Genomic DNA, 16,601 nt, shown 5'->3' with positions numbered 1-16,601 from the left:
CTTAGTAATGTTTCCTTTACAAAGTGGGTACACTTGCTTTTGCGCCATATATGTTCAGAATTGAGATGTCATCTTGGTGATTTTTTTTCTTTGATGATTATAACTTGTCCTTTCCCATCTCTTTTGAATAATTTTGGTTGAAAGCCTATTTTATTGGATATTAGAATAGCTACTCCATCTTGCTTCTTGGGTCTGCTTATGTAGAGAACATTTTTCTAGCCCTTTACTCTGAGGTAATATTTATTTTTATTGTTGAGGAGTGTTTCTTGTAGGCAGCAGAATGATGGAATCTGTTTTTACAACCATTCTGTCAGACTGTCTTTTTATTGGTGAATTAAGACCATTGATGTTAAGAGATATCAATGACCAAAGACTATTAATTCCTGTTATTTTGATGTTGGTGGTGTTAGTGTGTGCACTTCCTTTTGTTTTTACTGGTATGGAATTATTTATTTACTGTGTTTTTTGGATGTAGTTACCCTCATTGAGGTGGAGCCATTGGTCTTCCAGGCTGCATTATTATTTATATCTCAGCAGAAAGACTGCTTTCACCCTGGCCTTCAGTGGAGTCAGTGATAAGCTACCAAATCTATCTCTTTTTGTTTGAGACAGCAGGTAAGATGTCTGGCAAAGTCACACCTTTTGTTTGATTTCCCTGTGAATTCATTGTACTAAGGTGCTTTTGCTCTGACTTAAAAGGGTCAGTCTGGAATAAATTAGGCATCTAGCTTCTACTAGAGCCTCTCAGAAAGGTCCCATGTGTTGTGTGTTGGTTTATTAATTTTTCTTTCAATCCTCACTCCCTACTCAAGAACCATTCAACTCTGCCAGTGGGTTCCAGCAATGCAGTTTTCCTTTTATTTTCTGTAGGGCTGAATGTGTGGATAGATATTTTTTAAATTTGGTTTTGTCTTGGAATATCTTGTTTTCTCTATCCATGGTGATTGAGAGTTTTTCTAGGTATAGTAGTGTAGGCTGACATCTGTGGTCTCTTAAGGTTTGAAGATCTCTGTCCAGACCTTTCTGGCTTTTATGGTCTCTGTTGAGAAGTCAGGTGTAATTCTGATAGGCCTACCTTTATATAATCACTTGGCCTTTTCCTCTTGCAGTTTTTAATACTGCTTTTTTTTTTGTTCCATATATTTAGTGTTTTGATTATTATGTGGCAGGAAATTTTTCTTTTTTTGGTCTAGTCTAATTGGTGTTCTATATACTTCTTGTATGTTTAAGGCCATCTCTTCTTTTAGGTTGGGAATTTTTTTTTTTGTTGAAAATGTTTTCTGGACCTTGGAGCTAGGACTCTTCATTTTCTATTCCTATTATATAGAGTTAAGTCTTTTTGTAGTATCACAGATTTTCTGGATGTTTTGTGTCAGGATTTTATTATTATTATTTATTTTGCTTTAACATTTTCTTTGACGATGTATCAATTTCTTCTATGGTATTTTCTATTCCTGAGATTTTCTCTTCCATCTCTTGGATTCTGTTGGTGATACTTGCATCTGTTGTTCCTATTCTCTTCCCTAGGTTTTCCATTTCCAGGATTTGTAATAGAAGTTTTGGTTTCCTTCAAAACTCTATGATGGTTTCTGATTTGGCATCAAAGGTGATACTGTCAAGGCCACAATGGTTGAAAGTGGCACCAACATTCTACAGCCAACAAAGTGGCCAACATATTTGTGAGCAGAGGATGTTCTGTGAGTGCCTTAGCTGATAGCTCAGGGCTTCACACAAAGGCCATTCTACCTGGCAAGAATCTCTTGGACAGTGTCTCCCAAGAAGCCCTCAAGACATATAAAAGCATATTTCTGTGTCCACTCTTGCTAGTCTGTTGTATATGTGCTTTATTTGGGCAGGAAGATGTCCACAGGAATCTGGGAAGCCACACACAAAGTCAACCCAAAGAGGATGCATACTTCTGTTGGTCTTGTAGGTGTAGGTTATTTCTGGCACTACTGGGTCACAAGGGTTGGGGTTGCAGATGGACAAGAGAACTTTGGACACAGTCAAGGCACAGTCAAGGGGATCACTGTGACCTCAGGATGTCCAGGCAAATGCTTCCATTACTGTTGATATTAGGGTGACATATTTTGGTAGTGAAAGCAAGTTTTGGGGGCTTGAAAGAATAATCTGTAGGAAAGTTGATGGTCAGGAAGAAAAAAAAACCTCCTTGGTAAGGACTGTAACTCAGGCCCACGATGTTAGCTTGCCAGTGGAACAAGTCATCACCCACAGGTCCTGCAGAACACTGAGCAGGAGGGTCCCTCTGTAAGCCAGTTCCTACTGGATCTGTTTCTGAACCATGCTCCTGCTGCTTAAGCCTGGGCAGCCCCAAGGGGCTGCTTCTAAATTGCATCTCATAATTGTCCTAAACAGGTTGTATTAGCAGCTCTCAGGGGCTAAAACTTCACATTGTATTTGAAACCAATTGCATAGGTTCAATACCTTAAATAAGAGTTGAAACATAGTTTGTTGTAAACAAATATAACCTTAATTTTCTATCAATACACAAAGATATACCAATATATCTATATACCAATATATCTATCAATACAAAAATATACCAATGTAAGATTTTTTGGCTATCAGTTAGATTGATAATTTAAGAACTGATTCAATAATATACCCTATTTCTATATTATACCTATATCCCATTTATCCTTTTTCACCTTTTCCCCCTTAACATTAGATAAGAAAGAAGAAAAAGGAGAGAAATCCCTGAGCCCAATCTCCTATACCACATTTCCTCCCTGAGCAAGATCATTTACAACTCCTAATTGAGCCCCTTTTAATGATTGTTGGTATAATGTTATTTTGGAATGTATACACCTTACCCTTGTTCATTCAAATGCTGAGTTCTCTCCCCAACTATATGGTTTCAATTCAGATATTTCATTGTGATACTTATTCTAAGAATCACCTGTCTCAAGTCTGTGTAAACATGCTACTATTTGTTCTCTGAATTGTCAGTTAAAACAACCAGCCACAATGTTGAGCAATGGAGAGGATAGGGTGGGAGATCCTGGTTCAGAGTGGGAGGAAGAAGGAAGGAGAGAGAGAGAGAGAGAGAGAGAGAGAGAGAGAGAGAGAGAGAAGAAGGAGGAGGAGGAGAATCTGCAAGAGAGGTCTTGGAAACATGTGGAGAGACAGTCTGGACCTAGGATGTCACTAAAACCAAGTATAATGGGTGAATCTGAATGATAGGAAATTATGCAGGTTTGGAGATTTAGGATGGAGTAATCATTGCCCAGCATTCTGCTCTAGGTTAATTAAATAAATCCCAGTCTCTGTGTGGTGATTTGGGTATACAGCTGGTTTAGGAATAACTGCTTAACTAAAAGACATATTAATAATAAATATTTATATCCAACAACAAATCATAAAACTAACCAAAGCAAGTTGGGTTGACTCATCACGCTCTTAAAATTGCTTCCTGCTGTCTGGGGGTATCATTTTCCTTTTTTAGGGGCCCAAGAAAATTGGGATATTGGCCACTATTAAGAATGCTAGCTGTCCCGTCTCTGTGTGCTATGAAAGTGCAGGCTTAAATGAAGTCCTGACTGAACAGTCTGTGAGGATGAACCAACTGGGGTCATCTGGTATCAGCAGCTTTCTTGGAAGTTGTCTTGAAAGCAAGTTTTGATAAAACAGCTATCACAGCACTCTGAGGTTGGATCAAATATGTTTCAGCATGCTTCTCTGCATCTTTTCAGCATCCTCCAGGATGAATCCAGTCAGGGCTGCTCTAACTTCACTGGTCCTTTTGTTCTACAAACATATCATCTTTCACAAGTAATATCCATTTTTGCATTAATACATGTATGGAATGTCAGTAGTATACAGATCTCTGCTCTTTGCATGAGCAGGTAAAAGACGTCTTTCATATAAACTAGTTTGGACTGTACAACTGTCTTATTTTGGGTTTTATTGCTGTGAAGGGACACTGTGACACAGGCAACTCTTATAAAGAAAACATTTAATTGGTGTTGGTAGTTTCGGAGGTTCAGTCCATTATAATCATGGCAGGAAGCATGGCAGGCATGGTATTGATGAAGGTAGTAGAATGGCACTGTCATCCACAGGCAGCCAAGAGGGTGTTCTCTTGTGCACAGGGTGGAGCATGAGCATAAGAGGAGACCTCAACACCCCCCCCACCCCGTGACACACTTCCTCCAATGAGGCTACACCTACTCCAACAACATGGTACTTCCTAACAGTGCCACTCTCCATGGACCAAACATTCAAACACATGAGTCTATCAGGGAAGAACCTGTTCAAACCCCAAACTGTAAAAATTTTCATCCATTCCATATGAATGGCATGATGAGTCCTGAGGATTTAGTAGCTAACAAGATTTATTGGCTATGCAGAGTAGAAGGTCTGGCTGAAGATATTTTCATGTCTAAGCCAGTCTCAGAATTATTCCCTTGCAGAGGGGTCAGCAATATGTGTTATCTGTTGTTGGTCCTCTTGATTTTTCTTTCATGTCTTCAGCCAAGATCTTCAGGGGGTTTTCCCCTGGTCAAATCTGATTTTTATAAAACTGGATGAAACCGGGTTTGTTTGTTATTGTTTTGGTGGTTTTTTGTTTGTTTGTTTTGTTTGTTTGTTTTGGATTTTTGTTCCCCTCCTGATGAAACAAATACAGAGACATTTCTCCAGTGTAATACATTTCCTGTCTTCCATTCTGAAGTTAGGACAACCTTAACATAAACAGGCTGATTTAGTTCAGGTTTTTGTTTTTGTTTTGTTTTTTTTAATAAGCCAATGTCTCTCAGAGGCTGTTATTTGTTTGTTCATCACTTAAAAATATAAAGTTCCTAAAGCATTACATAATCTATCTCTGAGAGTCTGTTATACCTTTTTGTTGGTTAAGCATCTTTTAAAGTATGATTAGATCTGTCAACAATGGTTTTTTGATCAAGGTTGTGTTATACCTATAATATGATATGCAGAAACTGCTCCGTTATACTAGAGACATATGCTGAAGCACTGTCAGTTTTAATCAGTACAAGTATTTCTTCTTATAATTGCCATAGCATAGCATCCAAGAAATGCGTTAACTACAGAATCAGCTTTTCAGAACTTAAAGCAGTTGCCATTGAATTCCTGAATATGTGTCTATGGTATGGCACACACATTTTAATTTTCCACTCTGCAAAACAGAACACATCCATTTGCCAAACACCATTTCTTTGGGTACCTTCTGGGTTATTCCCTGCAGGTAATGGAATTTCATTATAAATAGGATATTTTCTTATAAATTCCTTGGCTTGTTGCCAAGTGAGAATAAAAAACATCCCCTTTTAAACCTTTGCTGTTAACATGGTGTTTCTTGTGAAATTCTGACACTAGCACATTTCTTATTAATAGTTTATCAATTCCATCATCACCCTATACTAGAAGGCCTATTAGACACATATGGGATCTGATATGTTATATACAATTTTTATTCTGATCACTTGTACTTGAATAAACAGTGAAGTCAATCTTGAATCATCCTGAATAACTTCAGCCGTTTTTATATGCAAAGCAACTCTTTCTGCATATTGAGAGTTAGTAACCATATTAAGAGACTCAGGAAAATTTAATAGTAGCATAAGACTGGCATAGAACTCTAAACTGAAACATATGGGCTTTGAATTACTTTATTTTTTTTTTCTGACTTATAACCAGTTAATATAAATGTGAGTGCTTCAGGAATTGGTGTTCTTTTTACTGCGGGAGAATTCAGTTAGTTCTTTTTATAAACTGAAGTCATTTGGTTTTGGAATATTAGTTAATTTCTCTTAGTTCTACAACCTCTCTGTCAATCTTCATTGATTATGCATAATGACATAATCTCAGTATTATGAGAAACTACAATTTCTGTTGGGTCTGTTCCTGACAATTGACAATTCTTCATTTTTTTTTTTTAAATTTCTCCTTCATAATTAAATCAGAAACCATTTCTATGTCTTTAATTTTTTTTTTTACTTTGTATGCTAAGATCCATTCTAAAATACAATCACCCTTTTGCATAATGAACCAAATACGAAAATGAGTTGAGGGGAAAATAACCAAAACACAGTTTCTCTCTACAGAGCTTCTGAGTTTTGGGGGGAGCCTTTAATAATCAGCAGCATGATTATTATCAGCCCACCTGAGAGCAAAACAAACCTAGAGGTTTTTTGCAGTGTGGACCTTCTGGTGGTAGACAAGATGTGATTTCTGCCTGAAACCCTTATAGCAGATGCCACAGATGTAGGGCCTCTCCCCAGTGTGGACCCTCTGGTGCATGTGGAAGTGTGAGGCCTGACTGAAGGCTTTCCCACATTGCTGACACATGTAGGGTTGCTCCCCTATGTGGACCCTCCTGTGAGCACTAAGCTCTGAGCTCCATTTGAATTGCTTCCCACACACCTTACACTTGAATGGCTTCTCTCCAGTGTGAATTACCTGATGGATTTGGACATAGGACCTCTGGCTAAAGGCTTTTCCACACGTGTGACATTTGTAGGGCTTTTCTCCCGTGTGCACCCTCTGGTGGGACTGGAGGTTCGAGGCCTTACTGAACCACTTCTGGCACTCATTGCATTTGAATGGTTTCTTGCCAGTGTGGATGCTGCGATGAGCCTGTAAACTGGAGGCATGACTGAAGCCTTTCCCACACTCCTCACATTTATAGGGTTTCTCTCCTGTGTGGACACTCTGGTGACTGTGAAGGCTCAATCTCCAGGTGAAGTGCTTCCCACACACATCACATCTGTATGGTTTCTCCCCAGAGTGAACTCTCTGATGGGCTTGAAAATTTGAGCTCAAACTGAAGCGTTTCCCACACACATTACAGGAAAATGGCTTTTCTCCTGTATGGACCCGCTGGTGGCTTCGGAAGTTTGACACTGAACTGAAACCCTTATCGCATTCTTCACATTTATATGGCTTCTCTCCTGTGTGGACCTGCTGATGGCTGTGAAGGTTGGAATTTGAGCGAAAGCGCTTCCCACACTCATCACACTTGTAGGGTTTCTCCTCAGTGTGGACTCTCTGGTGCCTGTGAAGGTTGGAGCTATAAGTGAAGCATTTGCCACAGTCGCCACACTTATATGGCTTCTCTCCTGTGTGAGTTCTCTCATGGATCTGGCGGTGCTCCCACTTTGTGAAGCCCTTCCCACACACCTTACACTTGTAAGGTTTCTCTCCTGTGTGCACTCGGCTGTGGATTTTGAGATCCCACTTGCGGCTGAAGCCTTTCCCACAGGTGTCACATCGGTAGGGCTTCTCACCCGTGTGTACTCTCTGGTGATTCTGAAGGTTTGAGCTCTGACTGAAACTCTTGCCACAGTCGTGACACCAGTAGCGTTTTTTTCCAGGAAGAGCACTTTGTTGAATGGGGACAATGGAGTTATGCTTTGTGTCCACGTGTGTACTACATACAGGGGACTCCTTTCCTAAGAGGACCTGCTGATGGAGTTCTAGGCCAGGGCTGTCAGTGAAGACTTCTTGGCCCTTGCTGCACTGGTAGGTCTTGTGTTCTGTGTAAACACTATGCTGAGTGAGGGGTGATACATGAAAGATGACTTTATCACAGTCACTGTTTCTTTGGGCTTTCTCTCTTTTAAGGAGTATATTGTTATTGTGGTGGGACGTGCAAGTTGGAATGTCAACATCCGAAGCCAACAGCAATGCACTACTTTTCACCGAAGTCTGTGGACAGTGTTTCTGATGGTTCTGTCTCTCACTAAGATGTGTTTTACTCCAAGAATGCTGAGCTCTGACAGACAGAAATTCCTCATATTCAGTAACACTGGAAAGGGCGTTTGTGAGACTCTCAAGATAGCTGTCATACTCTGAGGCCCAGGAAGGCTCTTCCACTCCCATGTGGCAGGAGGAATGACATTGCTCCAAGAAGTGAGAACCTTTTCCTTGAGTGTTTATGACAGCTTGAGTTCTGGCCAGTTTGTTGACATCATGGTTTGCCATTTGCCAGCATGGAAGACGCCCCAGTGAAAGGCACCTTATTAATGCCTCACGAAGACACTCCATCTTCTTTGGACTCTGGGCTCCTGAAAGCATAGAGAACAGAAGGTGATATCAGCAAGGATGGGTCATCAAGGGTCTGAGTCCTCATTTCTCTTTGGAAGTGTTACTGGAGACCAGGGTCAAAGATGACTGTCCTGCCGAGAGCTCTGAGCAACAACAACAGCACACACTTAAGAGCACATTTGACCATGGTGGAAAATTTAGGGTCAGCTGAGGAGTGAACACTTAAATTCATCGTCAGCCTCTGCTGAGTTTCTGCCTCACTGTGCTCCTGTGTAGCTGTGCAGATGAATAATGGGAAGGAAGCACTGAGCAGCAGCTGGGCATTTTAAATTCAGGAATGGTGTGGGCTACAGTACACATGGCTGTGAATCCTCACTGAGACTGGAGCAAGCAGAGAAAAACCAGACCTGCCCCATCTTAACCTGTCTGAAGACCAATTGATTCACCTGAGTAGGAGCCAGGGAGAGAGATTGTAATTGGAAGGCACTGGGAGGTTTGGAGGCTGAGAGAAAGAAATCAGGTATGCAGAGATTCATGCAACAGCAAAGGCACAGAAGACATTGTCTTGGTCGAGGAAGTAACTGTGTTTGAGAGCACACCTGTATAGGAGATTGAAATGATTTCAGAACACAATCTTGCTTGGAAACTGTGAGAAGACAGCTACAGTGTTAGTATGGCAAGAATCAAAACACATCTGCTGATTAGGGAAGGGCTTTTCCTGGTTAAAGAAAAATGCACGAGCAGGATCGATTTGGTTTTCTTCAAACGCCTTGCCAGACTCACAAAGGAGCAGGGGGAAGCAGCTCAAAAAATGAGGCAGATCCCAGCTGCCAACCTACAGCTGCAGATGTCCTGACAGAATAAGAAAGGTTGCAACACTATCTGCCAGGTACCCCAAGAAAACGAGAAAATGAACAAACTATCAGGATGGTGTTGGTATAATGTCCTTTTAAAATGTATATGCCTTACCCTTGTTAATTCAAATGCTGATTTCTCCCCGACACTCTCTGGTTTCAATCCGGACATTGCATTGTGATACTCACTATAAGCATCCTGTCTCAACTCTTGTGTAAACAGGACAAAATAAAGCAACAAGATACAATGTTGTGAAATGGGAGGAGCCAGAGGACAGGAAAGAGGGGAGGAGCTAGAGAGCAGGAAAGGAGTGGGAGGAGTAGGACAAGAAATGAGTGAGGAGAGGAGAGCGAGGAGAGCAGAGCTGGAGGAGAGATCTTGGAGGACATGGAGCATGAACCAGACCTAAGATTTCACAAAAAGCAAGTATAATGTGGGAAATCTAAATGTTAGGAAACTGAGGGCTTGGAGGTTTAGGAGGGAGTAAATATTGCCCAGCATTGTGTTCTAGGTTAACTAAAATCCAGTCTCTGTGTGGTGATTTGGTTATATAGCTGTTTAAGATTAACAGCAAGCTTTACCAGAAGATAAATCAATAGTAAATATTAATCATATCATACAACAGGATGGGTATTGGTATAATGTTCTTTTGGAATGTATACACCTTACCCTTGTTCATTCAAATGCTGATTTCTCTCCCTCACTCTCTGGTTTCAATCCGGACATTGCATTGTGATACTTATTCTAAGCATCACTTGTCTCAACTTTGGGTAAACATGCCAAAATAAAGCAACTAGCTACAATGTTGAGAAAGGGAAAGGAAGCAGGAAGAAAGGGAGGAGCCAGAGGACAGGAAAAGAGTGGGAGGTAAAAGGGCAGGGGCAGAGCTAGGAGAACAGGGGCTGGAGAACAGATCTTGGAATGATGTGGAGAAAGAACCAGACCTAAGATTTCACAAAAAGCAAGTATAATGGGTAAAATCTAAATGTTAGGAAACTATGAGGGCTTGGAGGTTTAAAAGGGGGTAATTATTGCCCACCATTGTGTTCTAGGTTAATTAAAAAAAAACAAACAAACCCAGTCTCTGTGTGGTGATTTGGTTATATAGCTGTTTAGGATTAACAGCAAGCTTTACCAGAAGATATATCAACAATAAATATTAATTGTTACTTACAACAGATGGGAAACAACGACGGTGAACCAAAAAACTTGTGAAGCTAAAACAAAAAGGAAGTGAAGTAGAAGGTCCAGTGATCCTGGGACAAAAGTTCTGTGGCTTGAATGACACACTGAGAATTCTAAATGTCAGTGGGAGAAACAGGAAGAGGAACAAGACTGCAGGTTGGGAGAGGATGCTCTTGTGAAGAAGAGGAAAGGGTTTCTGAGGAAAGGAGAAACAGGAAGATGGACATTGCTGCAGCTGCACCAGGGCCATGGGCTTCAAGGAGCCATTGCTCACAGTGTGCAAGCACTCTTTTGGTGTATGTCATCACAACTGAAACTAAACCAATGGCAACAGGTGTCACTGTGCTCAGGCAACAAGGGAGCAAGTGCAGCATGTGGAGAGTGAGACACATGTAAAGCTGCCCCTCAGAGCAGGACTGCAAGGACTCCTGAGCAGAGGAATGCAGAGAAAAAGAAAGAGAGGAGAGAGACACACTCACAGAGAGAGAGAGAGAGACAGAGAAAGAGAATGGCACTCCACTGGGAAAGAGCATTTTGGCCAGAAAGAAGTAAGTGACAACAGCTGAGACAGAAAAGGGAGCAGCACAATAGGACTATTCAGTTGTGGGGAGATGCCCCCAAGACAAGAGCAGAAGTGGTGCTGGGTGTCCTGTGGGTGCATGCACCTGTATGGATCAAGGACACAAGAAATCAGCTGTGGAAACTCTCTGAAGCTAAGGAAAGCCACTGAGGCCAGGTGTGTGGCAGGTGTACCTAGACAGAGGCTCAGAGAGGCCACTGTGTGAAGCTGTGAAGCATGGATTGCCATGGAAACCCCAAGAGGATACAGATACCACAACCATGGGATCTGTGCTAAAGAAAGCTGCTAACAGGGAGTAGACAGCCCAACATAAACAAGTGTGTTACAGTAAACAAAGCTGAAAGAAGTCAGAGATCTAGAGAGCATTTTGACATCAGACAGGGTGTTGCATAGTTTGGAGTTTGCTTTCCTGGTTTTGATTCTTGTTTTGGTTCAGAATTTCCTCACTGTGCTCCTTTCCTCCCTTTTAGAATCATACAGTCTGTGCCATTGTATGTTGGATTATGTGATCTGCTTTTTTTATTTTGATATTTTAGGAGATTATAGGTAAGAGATTGCATCAGTCTAAGATGAGGCTTTGAGCTTTGGACTTGGACAGGGTTGACACTGTGATAGACTATGGGGACTTTTGTGGTTGGACTGAATGTGTGTTGCATTCTGATCTGGCTACAAGCCTGTGGGGCCCAGGGAGTGGAATGTGGTGGTTTGAATGAGAGTGGGCTCCACAGGCTGAAGTGTTTGAATGCTTGGTCCATAGGAGGTGGCTTGAAGGGATCAGTAGGTGTGGCATTGTTTTGAAGAAGTGTGTCACTGGGCCTCTCTCTTCCTGCTGCCTTTAGATCCAGATGCAGAACTCCCTGCTACCATGTCCTGCTGAACGCTGCCATGCTCCCCACCATGATGATTGTGGACTAAACCTCAGAAACATTAAACATGCCCCAATTAAATGCTTTCTTTTATAGGAGTTGCCATGGTCATGGCATTGACTAAGACACACACACACATACATGCACACAGGCATTCACACAAACCCACACCCACCAGCATGCATGCTGCCACTCACAAATGTTCATAAATTTTTATTTAAAGCACACGATCTATGTGTAAATTTCACTCTTAAAAAATAAAGTGGAGGCTGGAGAGATGGCTCAGCGATTCGGAGCAATGGCTATACTGACAGGGCACAGGCTGGGTTTCTGCACCCACATGCTCATTTAGAACCATCTGTTACTCCATTTCCAGGGGATCTGATGCCTTCTTCTGGTCTCTATGGACACCACAAATGAATATGGTGCACAGACAAATATGCAGACAAAACACTCAAATATACACTAACTACAAACTAAATAAACCTAAAACGAAAACAGTGGAGTGTAACTTAAGACATCAGAAATGAATCTTTGACATTGCCAGGGGACACAGGGCGCCATCCTCACCCACTGACAGAAGGTTTCTGAAGTTCTCCAGCATCACGTCATGGTACAGCTTCCTCTGGGCAGCATCCAGGAGCTCTAGCTCCTCCTCACTGAAGACCACGGCCACATCCCTAAACGTCACTGCCTCCTGGAACAACAAACATGCCACCTCAGTTTCTTACCCAATGCCAGGAGGACCTGAGCAACTGTTTTCAGAGTCCCTACTGTCTTAGTTAGGGATGTTATTAGTCATGTACTAAACCCCATGACCAAAAGTCAAGCTGGCTTACACTTCTGTTTTTCTCTTCATTTTTGAAGGAAGCCAGGACAGGACCTCAAGCAGAGCTGGAACCTGGAAACAGGAGCTGATGCAGAGGCCATGGAGGGGTACTTTCTGGGTTGCCTCTATGGCTTGCTCAGCCTGCTTCCTCACAGAACCCAGGACCACAAGCCCAGGGATGGCACCACCCACTGAGGGCTGGCCCTCCCACATTGGTCACTAATTAAAATGCCTTACAGGTGGATCTTCCGGAGGCTCCTTCCTCTCTGATGACTCTAGCCTATGCAAATATTTCCAAATCCAAAAATTCCCCATTTTGTGAAATGCTTGTGTATCCAGAAGTATCTGGTGGATGGCACTCAAGTCTGAATCAGTCATCATGTCCTTAGCCCTGTCAATGTCACAGGCTGTACTGGCTAGTTTTGTGTTAACTTGACACAAGAATTCAAATAAGAAAATGCCTCCTAAGTTGGACTATAGTGGCACAGGCCTTTGATCCCATTACTTGAGAGGCACAGGCCAGCCTAGTGTACGAAGAGAGTTCCAGAACACCCTGCCCCCTGCACTGAAAGAGAGACCCCCATAAGATCCAGCAGTAAAGGATTTTTTTTTTTTTAAATTAATGACTGATATGGCAGGGCACAGGCCTTTGTGGGCAGGGCCATCCTGGGTTAGTAGTCCTGGATTCTGTAAGAAAGCAGAATGAATAAGCCATGGGGGAAAAGGAGGTAAGTAGCACCCTCCATGGCCTCTGCTTCAGCTCCTGCCTCCAAGTTCCTGCTCTGTTTGAGTTCCTGTCCTGACTTCCTTCAATGATGAACAGCAACATAGAAGTGTAAGCCAAAACCTCTTTCCTCCCCAACTTGCTTTTTGGTCATGGTGTTTTGTTGCATCTACAGAAACCCACACTACTGGGCAGGGTGTGGTTAGCTTTGACCTCAGCACACATGAGGAAGAGGCAGGAGGATCTCTGAGTTCATGGCCAGCCTAGTCTACAGAGTGAGTTCCAGGGCGACTATAAAGGGCTGTATGGAGAAACTCCATCTCAGGCGGGGAGGAAGAGGAAAAAAAAAAAAAAACATATAAGACACAAGCCTTTGGAAATCTTCTGAAGCAGACATTCAGGTCTCATTCTGTGTTCTCAGGAACACACCTTGGCCAACAGCAGTGGCATTCAGGGTCATAGGTGCGAACACAGGCTCTGCAAACCTTAAGGACGTTGGTTCATAAGCTCTGGCTTGGACAACTTCTCAGGGCCTCAGTTTCCCCATCTGTATACCAGTACCTACATCACAATGTCCCTGAATGGACTAAATGAGACCACAGAAAGGATATGTACTAAGCAACCAATATATGTCCAGCAATACCTTCTCTGTATTATGTCATTCATGGCCACAGTGTTCCATAAAGCCCGCATCATATGTGTGTGTGTGTGTGCATGTATATATAAAAGCACCGTCTATATACACACAAGAAGTATAAAACAAAAATTTAATTAAGTGAAAGGTTCCAAAAAACTATTTTTAATCCCTTACCAAAAAAACATAGATTTTTTTTTTAAAGTGTCCAATTTAGGCTGGAATACAGAGAATCAGTGATACTTAAGGCTACAAATTAACTGGGCACATCACCACTTTTATGAGTAAAGCAAGTGTTTACCTCTTGGACCTGATTGTACTTGTAGCTGAAAACTTCGCTAAGCAGAATATACTCTATTGCATTAGTATTCATGTTGTTTTGGTCCATTCCCCCATCCCCACGACAGGATTTCTTAGAGTAGCAGAGCCCTGGGTATCCTGAACTTACTTTGTAGATCAGGATGGGCTTGAACCCAGCCTGACTCCACCTCCCAAGTGCGGAAACTAAAGGCATGCTGTACAGCACCCAGCTCTGTTCAGGTTTCCATTTCCTGAATCACACCTCCTGGGGGCTCAGCAGGCAGTTTTTCCACGTCAGAGCAAGGGATCATTCCATCACAGCTTGTCTGTACACACATCTGTCCTTTCTTCACTCCTTCATCACCCGAGATGGGTCAACTCCAGAAGCTGTGCAGATGGCGGCAGCCAGACCCTCCCTGGTTACTCAGGATGTGAATACTCAGGATGCCAAATGCAGGAAAGGAGGGTGAGCAGTGTTCTGTGCATGTGTGTGTACACATGTATGCATGCATGTAATGTACATCTGTACATGAGGGGGCACATGCATTAGAGGCTAGAGAACAACCGCTGGTGTCCTTCCTCAGGGGCTGGCCACCTTTTCTTGTTTTTGTTCTTGAGTCAGGGTCTTCCAGTGGCCTGCAACTTGCCCAGTAGGCTAGGATGGCTGCCAATGAGCACCAGGGCTCTGCCTCTCTCCACAGAGTCCCAGAACAGCAGACCCCTCCCTCCAGTCCCCTTCCTCTATCTCAAAGTATGTTCATCCTTTTACATCTTCACATGTGCAATGTCCTCTGAGCACATGTCCCCCACTATCCTCTTTTCCCTCCTCCAACCAAACCTTTCTTCTCAGCCACATCCCCTCATGCTTTCATGCAGTTCAGTGTGGCTGCGCTGCACAGTGCTTGTCCAGCATGCAGGGGTCCTGTTTTCATTCCCTGGTGCTGGGGGAGAGGGGAAGCAAGGTTACTTACCTGTAACTTAGTCATGGTTCTTTCTCTTCTCTTTGAGACAAGGCAGGGCTCTGGCAAGCAAGCTGGGGGAGGAAAAGCTTTCATGAGAGCTGTGCTGGGAGGGCTCTGGCAAGCAAGCTGGGGGAGGAAAAGCTTTCATGAGAGCTGTGCTGGGACAGTCAATGGGAAGTCACATGGCTTCCTCAGCTTTCCCATCAGCCCCAAGTGCTGGCATTCCAGGTCTGTGCACACAGACCTGGATTTTCTACCTACTTCCTATTAACTGGCAGAGTAAGCCTCCAGGTTACCAAGTCATCCATGCCTCAGCTCACTCATGGCAGATGGTTAGGAAAGCCCACATTCTCTATTTCCAGCAACTTCCAGGTTGTGGAGTCCTGTCACCTTCACAAAGCTGCCTGTGGTGATGGGCTTCCCAGTAAAGCAAATTTTAAGGATCTCTGGACTCTCTGATGAACGCTGTGTCTTGACTGACCACCACCCTCAGAAGGGTCTGGTAACTCTGATGTCTACCTTACTATAATTGTTTCCGTACACAGGCATTAAACCCCCACCCGACAGGTTCCCGCTCCAAAAGGTTTAAATATTAGTAAACGTTGCTCCTCTGCAAGAGCCTTCACAAAGTCTCTTTTCCCGCGTTCACGAAGATAGTGACCAATAAACACTTGATCAAGGTGGTTCAGCGGGCAAAGGTGACTGCGCCCAGCCTGAACGCCTGAGTTCCAGTCTCCCTGAATCCCACAGGTTGTCTTCTGACCTCCTCCACGCACAAGCTGTGGCACGCTCCCTCTCTAAGGAAGGAAGTAAATACACAGACACATGGAAAATCATATTTAAAATCGCAGTTGCACACCACTGGGGGCTTCGGCGCACCGGCCCGCGGTCCTCACAGCTCCTCCGCCGGGCTCCGTGGGAAGCTGGACTCTCCCGGAGGCTCCGGCAGCAGCTGAGAGGGTCCAGGGCACCCGGGCAGCGCCGCCCCAGGCAGAGCGCAGCGACAGACGACCCGGCCCCCGCCGCCCGCTCCTCCCCGGGCCGCGGCCTCGGTCCCTGAGGGGAGACAGCGGGCGCGCGAGCGCTCACGAAGGGCTCCGGACGACCCCGGATCTCACCTCACCTTTTGCTCAGCTGGGAGCCTCGCCTCCCGGGAGCGGAAGCGACCTTGGCCGCCATTGGCGCTGGAACTACAATTCCCAGAATGCCTCAGCGGAAGCTCTGGTACTTTCCGGTACTAGTGTCCATAAATTCCGTGCAATTATAAGTACAGAGAGGTCTATGGAAATAGAGTTTTGGGAGTTCGCTTTTCTAATAGCTTTTCGGTTTGTTCACCTTTGAAATGCTATGTTGTTATTTTATGTTTTTCCGAGACAGTGTAGTCCTGGCTTCCCTCGGACTCACAGATACCCACCCTCCTCTGCCTCAAAAGTGCTGGTATTAAAAGCGTGTACGATCAGCAGTGGTTTGGTAATACATTTTCAGGCTATTTGTCTGTGGTTTGGATTTAGTAATGTCTATCATGCTGTCTACCAGTTTATTCATTTTCTCTTGCATCGCCAATATATTGTGGAGGCCACTTAAGTAGTCGGTTTTTGTTTTTTATATTGTAATGTTTTGTTCTTCAATTTCCATCACAAG

At 43.5% G+C, this 16,601-nt stretch overlaps 1 protein-coding gene across 4 annotated transcripts; it reads right to left on the bottom strand.

Moving 5' to 3' along the window:
- Positions 1–4,544: 4,544 nt before the first annotated feature.
- Positions 4,545–16,155, bottom strand: LOC110540938 (zinc finger protein 235-like). Of its 4 annotated transcripts, none has more exons than XM_021627721.2 (4): positions 16,084–16,155; positions 14,970–15,031; positions 12,082–12,208; positions 4,545–8,045 (listed from the first exon to the last, which is right to left on the bottom strand). In XM_021627721.2, exons 2-4 carry the CDS (start codon positions 14,982–14,984, stop codon positions 6,160–6,162), a joined length of 2,028 nt encoding a protein of 675 aa, XP_021483396.1. In that variant the 5' UTR covers positions 14,985–15,031; positions 16,084–16,155; the 3' UTR covers positions 4,545–6,159. The 4 variants fall into 4 exon arrangements, with proteins under 4 accessions (XP_021483396.1, XP_060222328.1, XP_021483395.1 ...); XM_060366345.1 differs by lacking the exon at positions 16,084–16,155 and adding an exon at positions 15,820–16,076 and having other exon boundaries at positions 14,970–15,086; XM_021627720.2 differs by lacking the exon at positions 16,084–16,155 and adding an exon at positions 15,820–16,076.
- Positions 16,156–16,601: the final 446 nt, after the last annotated feature.

The sequence above is a fragment of the Meriones unguiculatus genome, chromosome 14 (assembly GCF_030254825.1).
Source record: "Meriones unguiculatus strain TT.TT164.6M chromosome 14, Bangor_MerUng_6.1, whole genome shotgun sequence".
Taxonomy (NCBI): domain Eukaryota; kingdom Metazoa; phylum Chordata; class Mammalia; order Rodentia; family Muridae; genus Meriones; species Meriones unguiculatus.
The sequence above is the reverse complement of the archived record's forward strand: the minus strand, read 5'-3'. Positions and strand labels throughout refer to the sequence as shown.

Excerpts from the sequence above, each read along its gene's own strand:
- LOC110540938 (XM_060366344.1), bottom strand. The coding sequence starts at position 15,053 with ATGAAAGCTTTTCCTCCCCCAGCTTGCTTGCCAGAGCCCTGCCTTGTC. Across the intron at positions 12,209-14,969 it reads GAACCATGACTAAGTTACAG|GAGGCAGTGACGTTTAGGGA; the intron begins GTAAGTAACCTT and ends TTGTTGTTCCAG. Across the intron at positions 8,046-12,081 it reads CAGAAACCTTCTGTCAGTGG|GAGCCCAGAGTCCAAAGAAG; the intron begins GTGAGGATGGCG and ends CTATGCTTTCAG.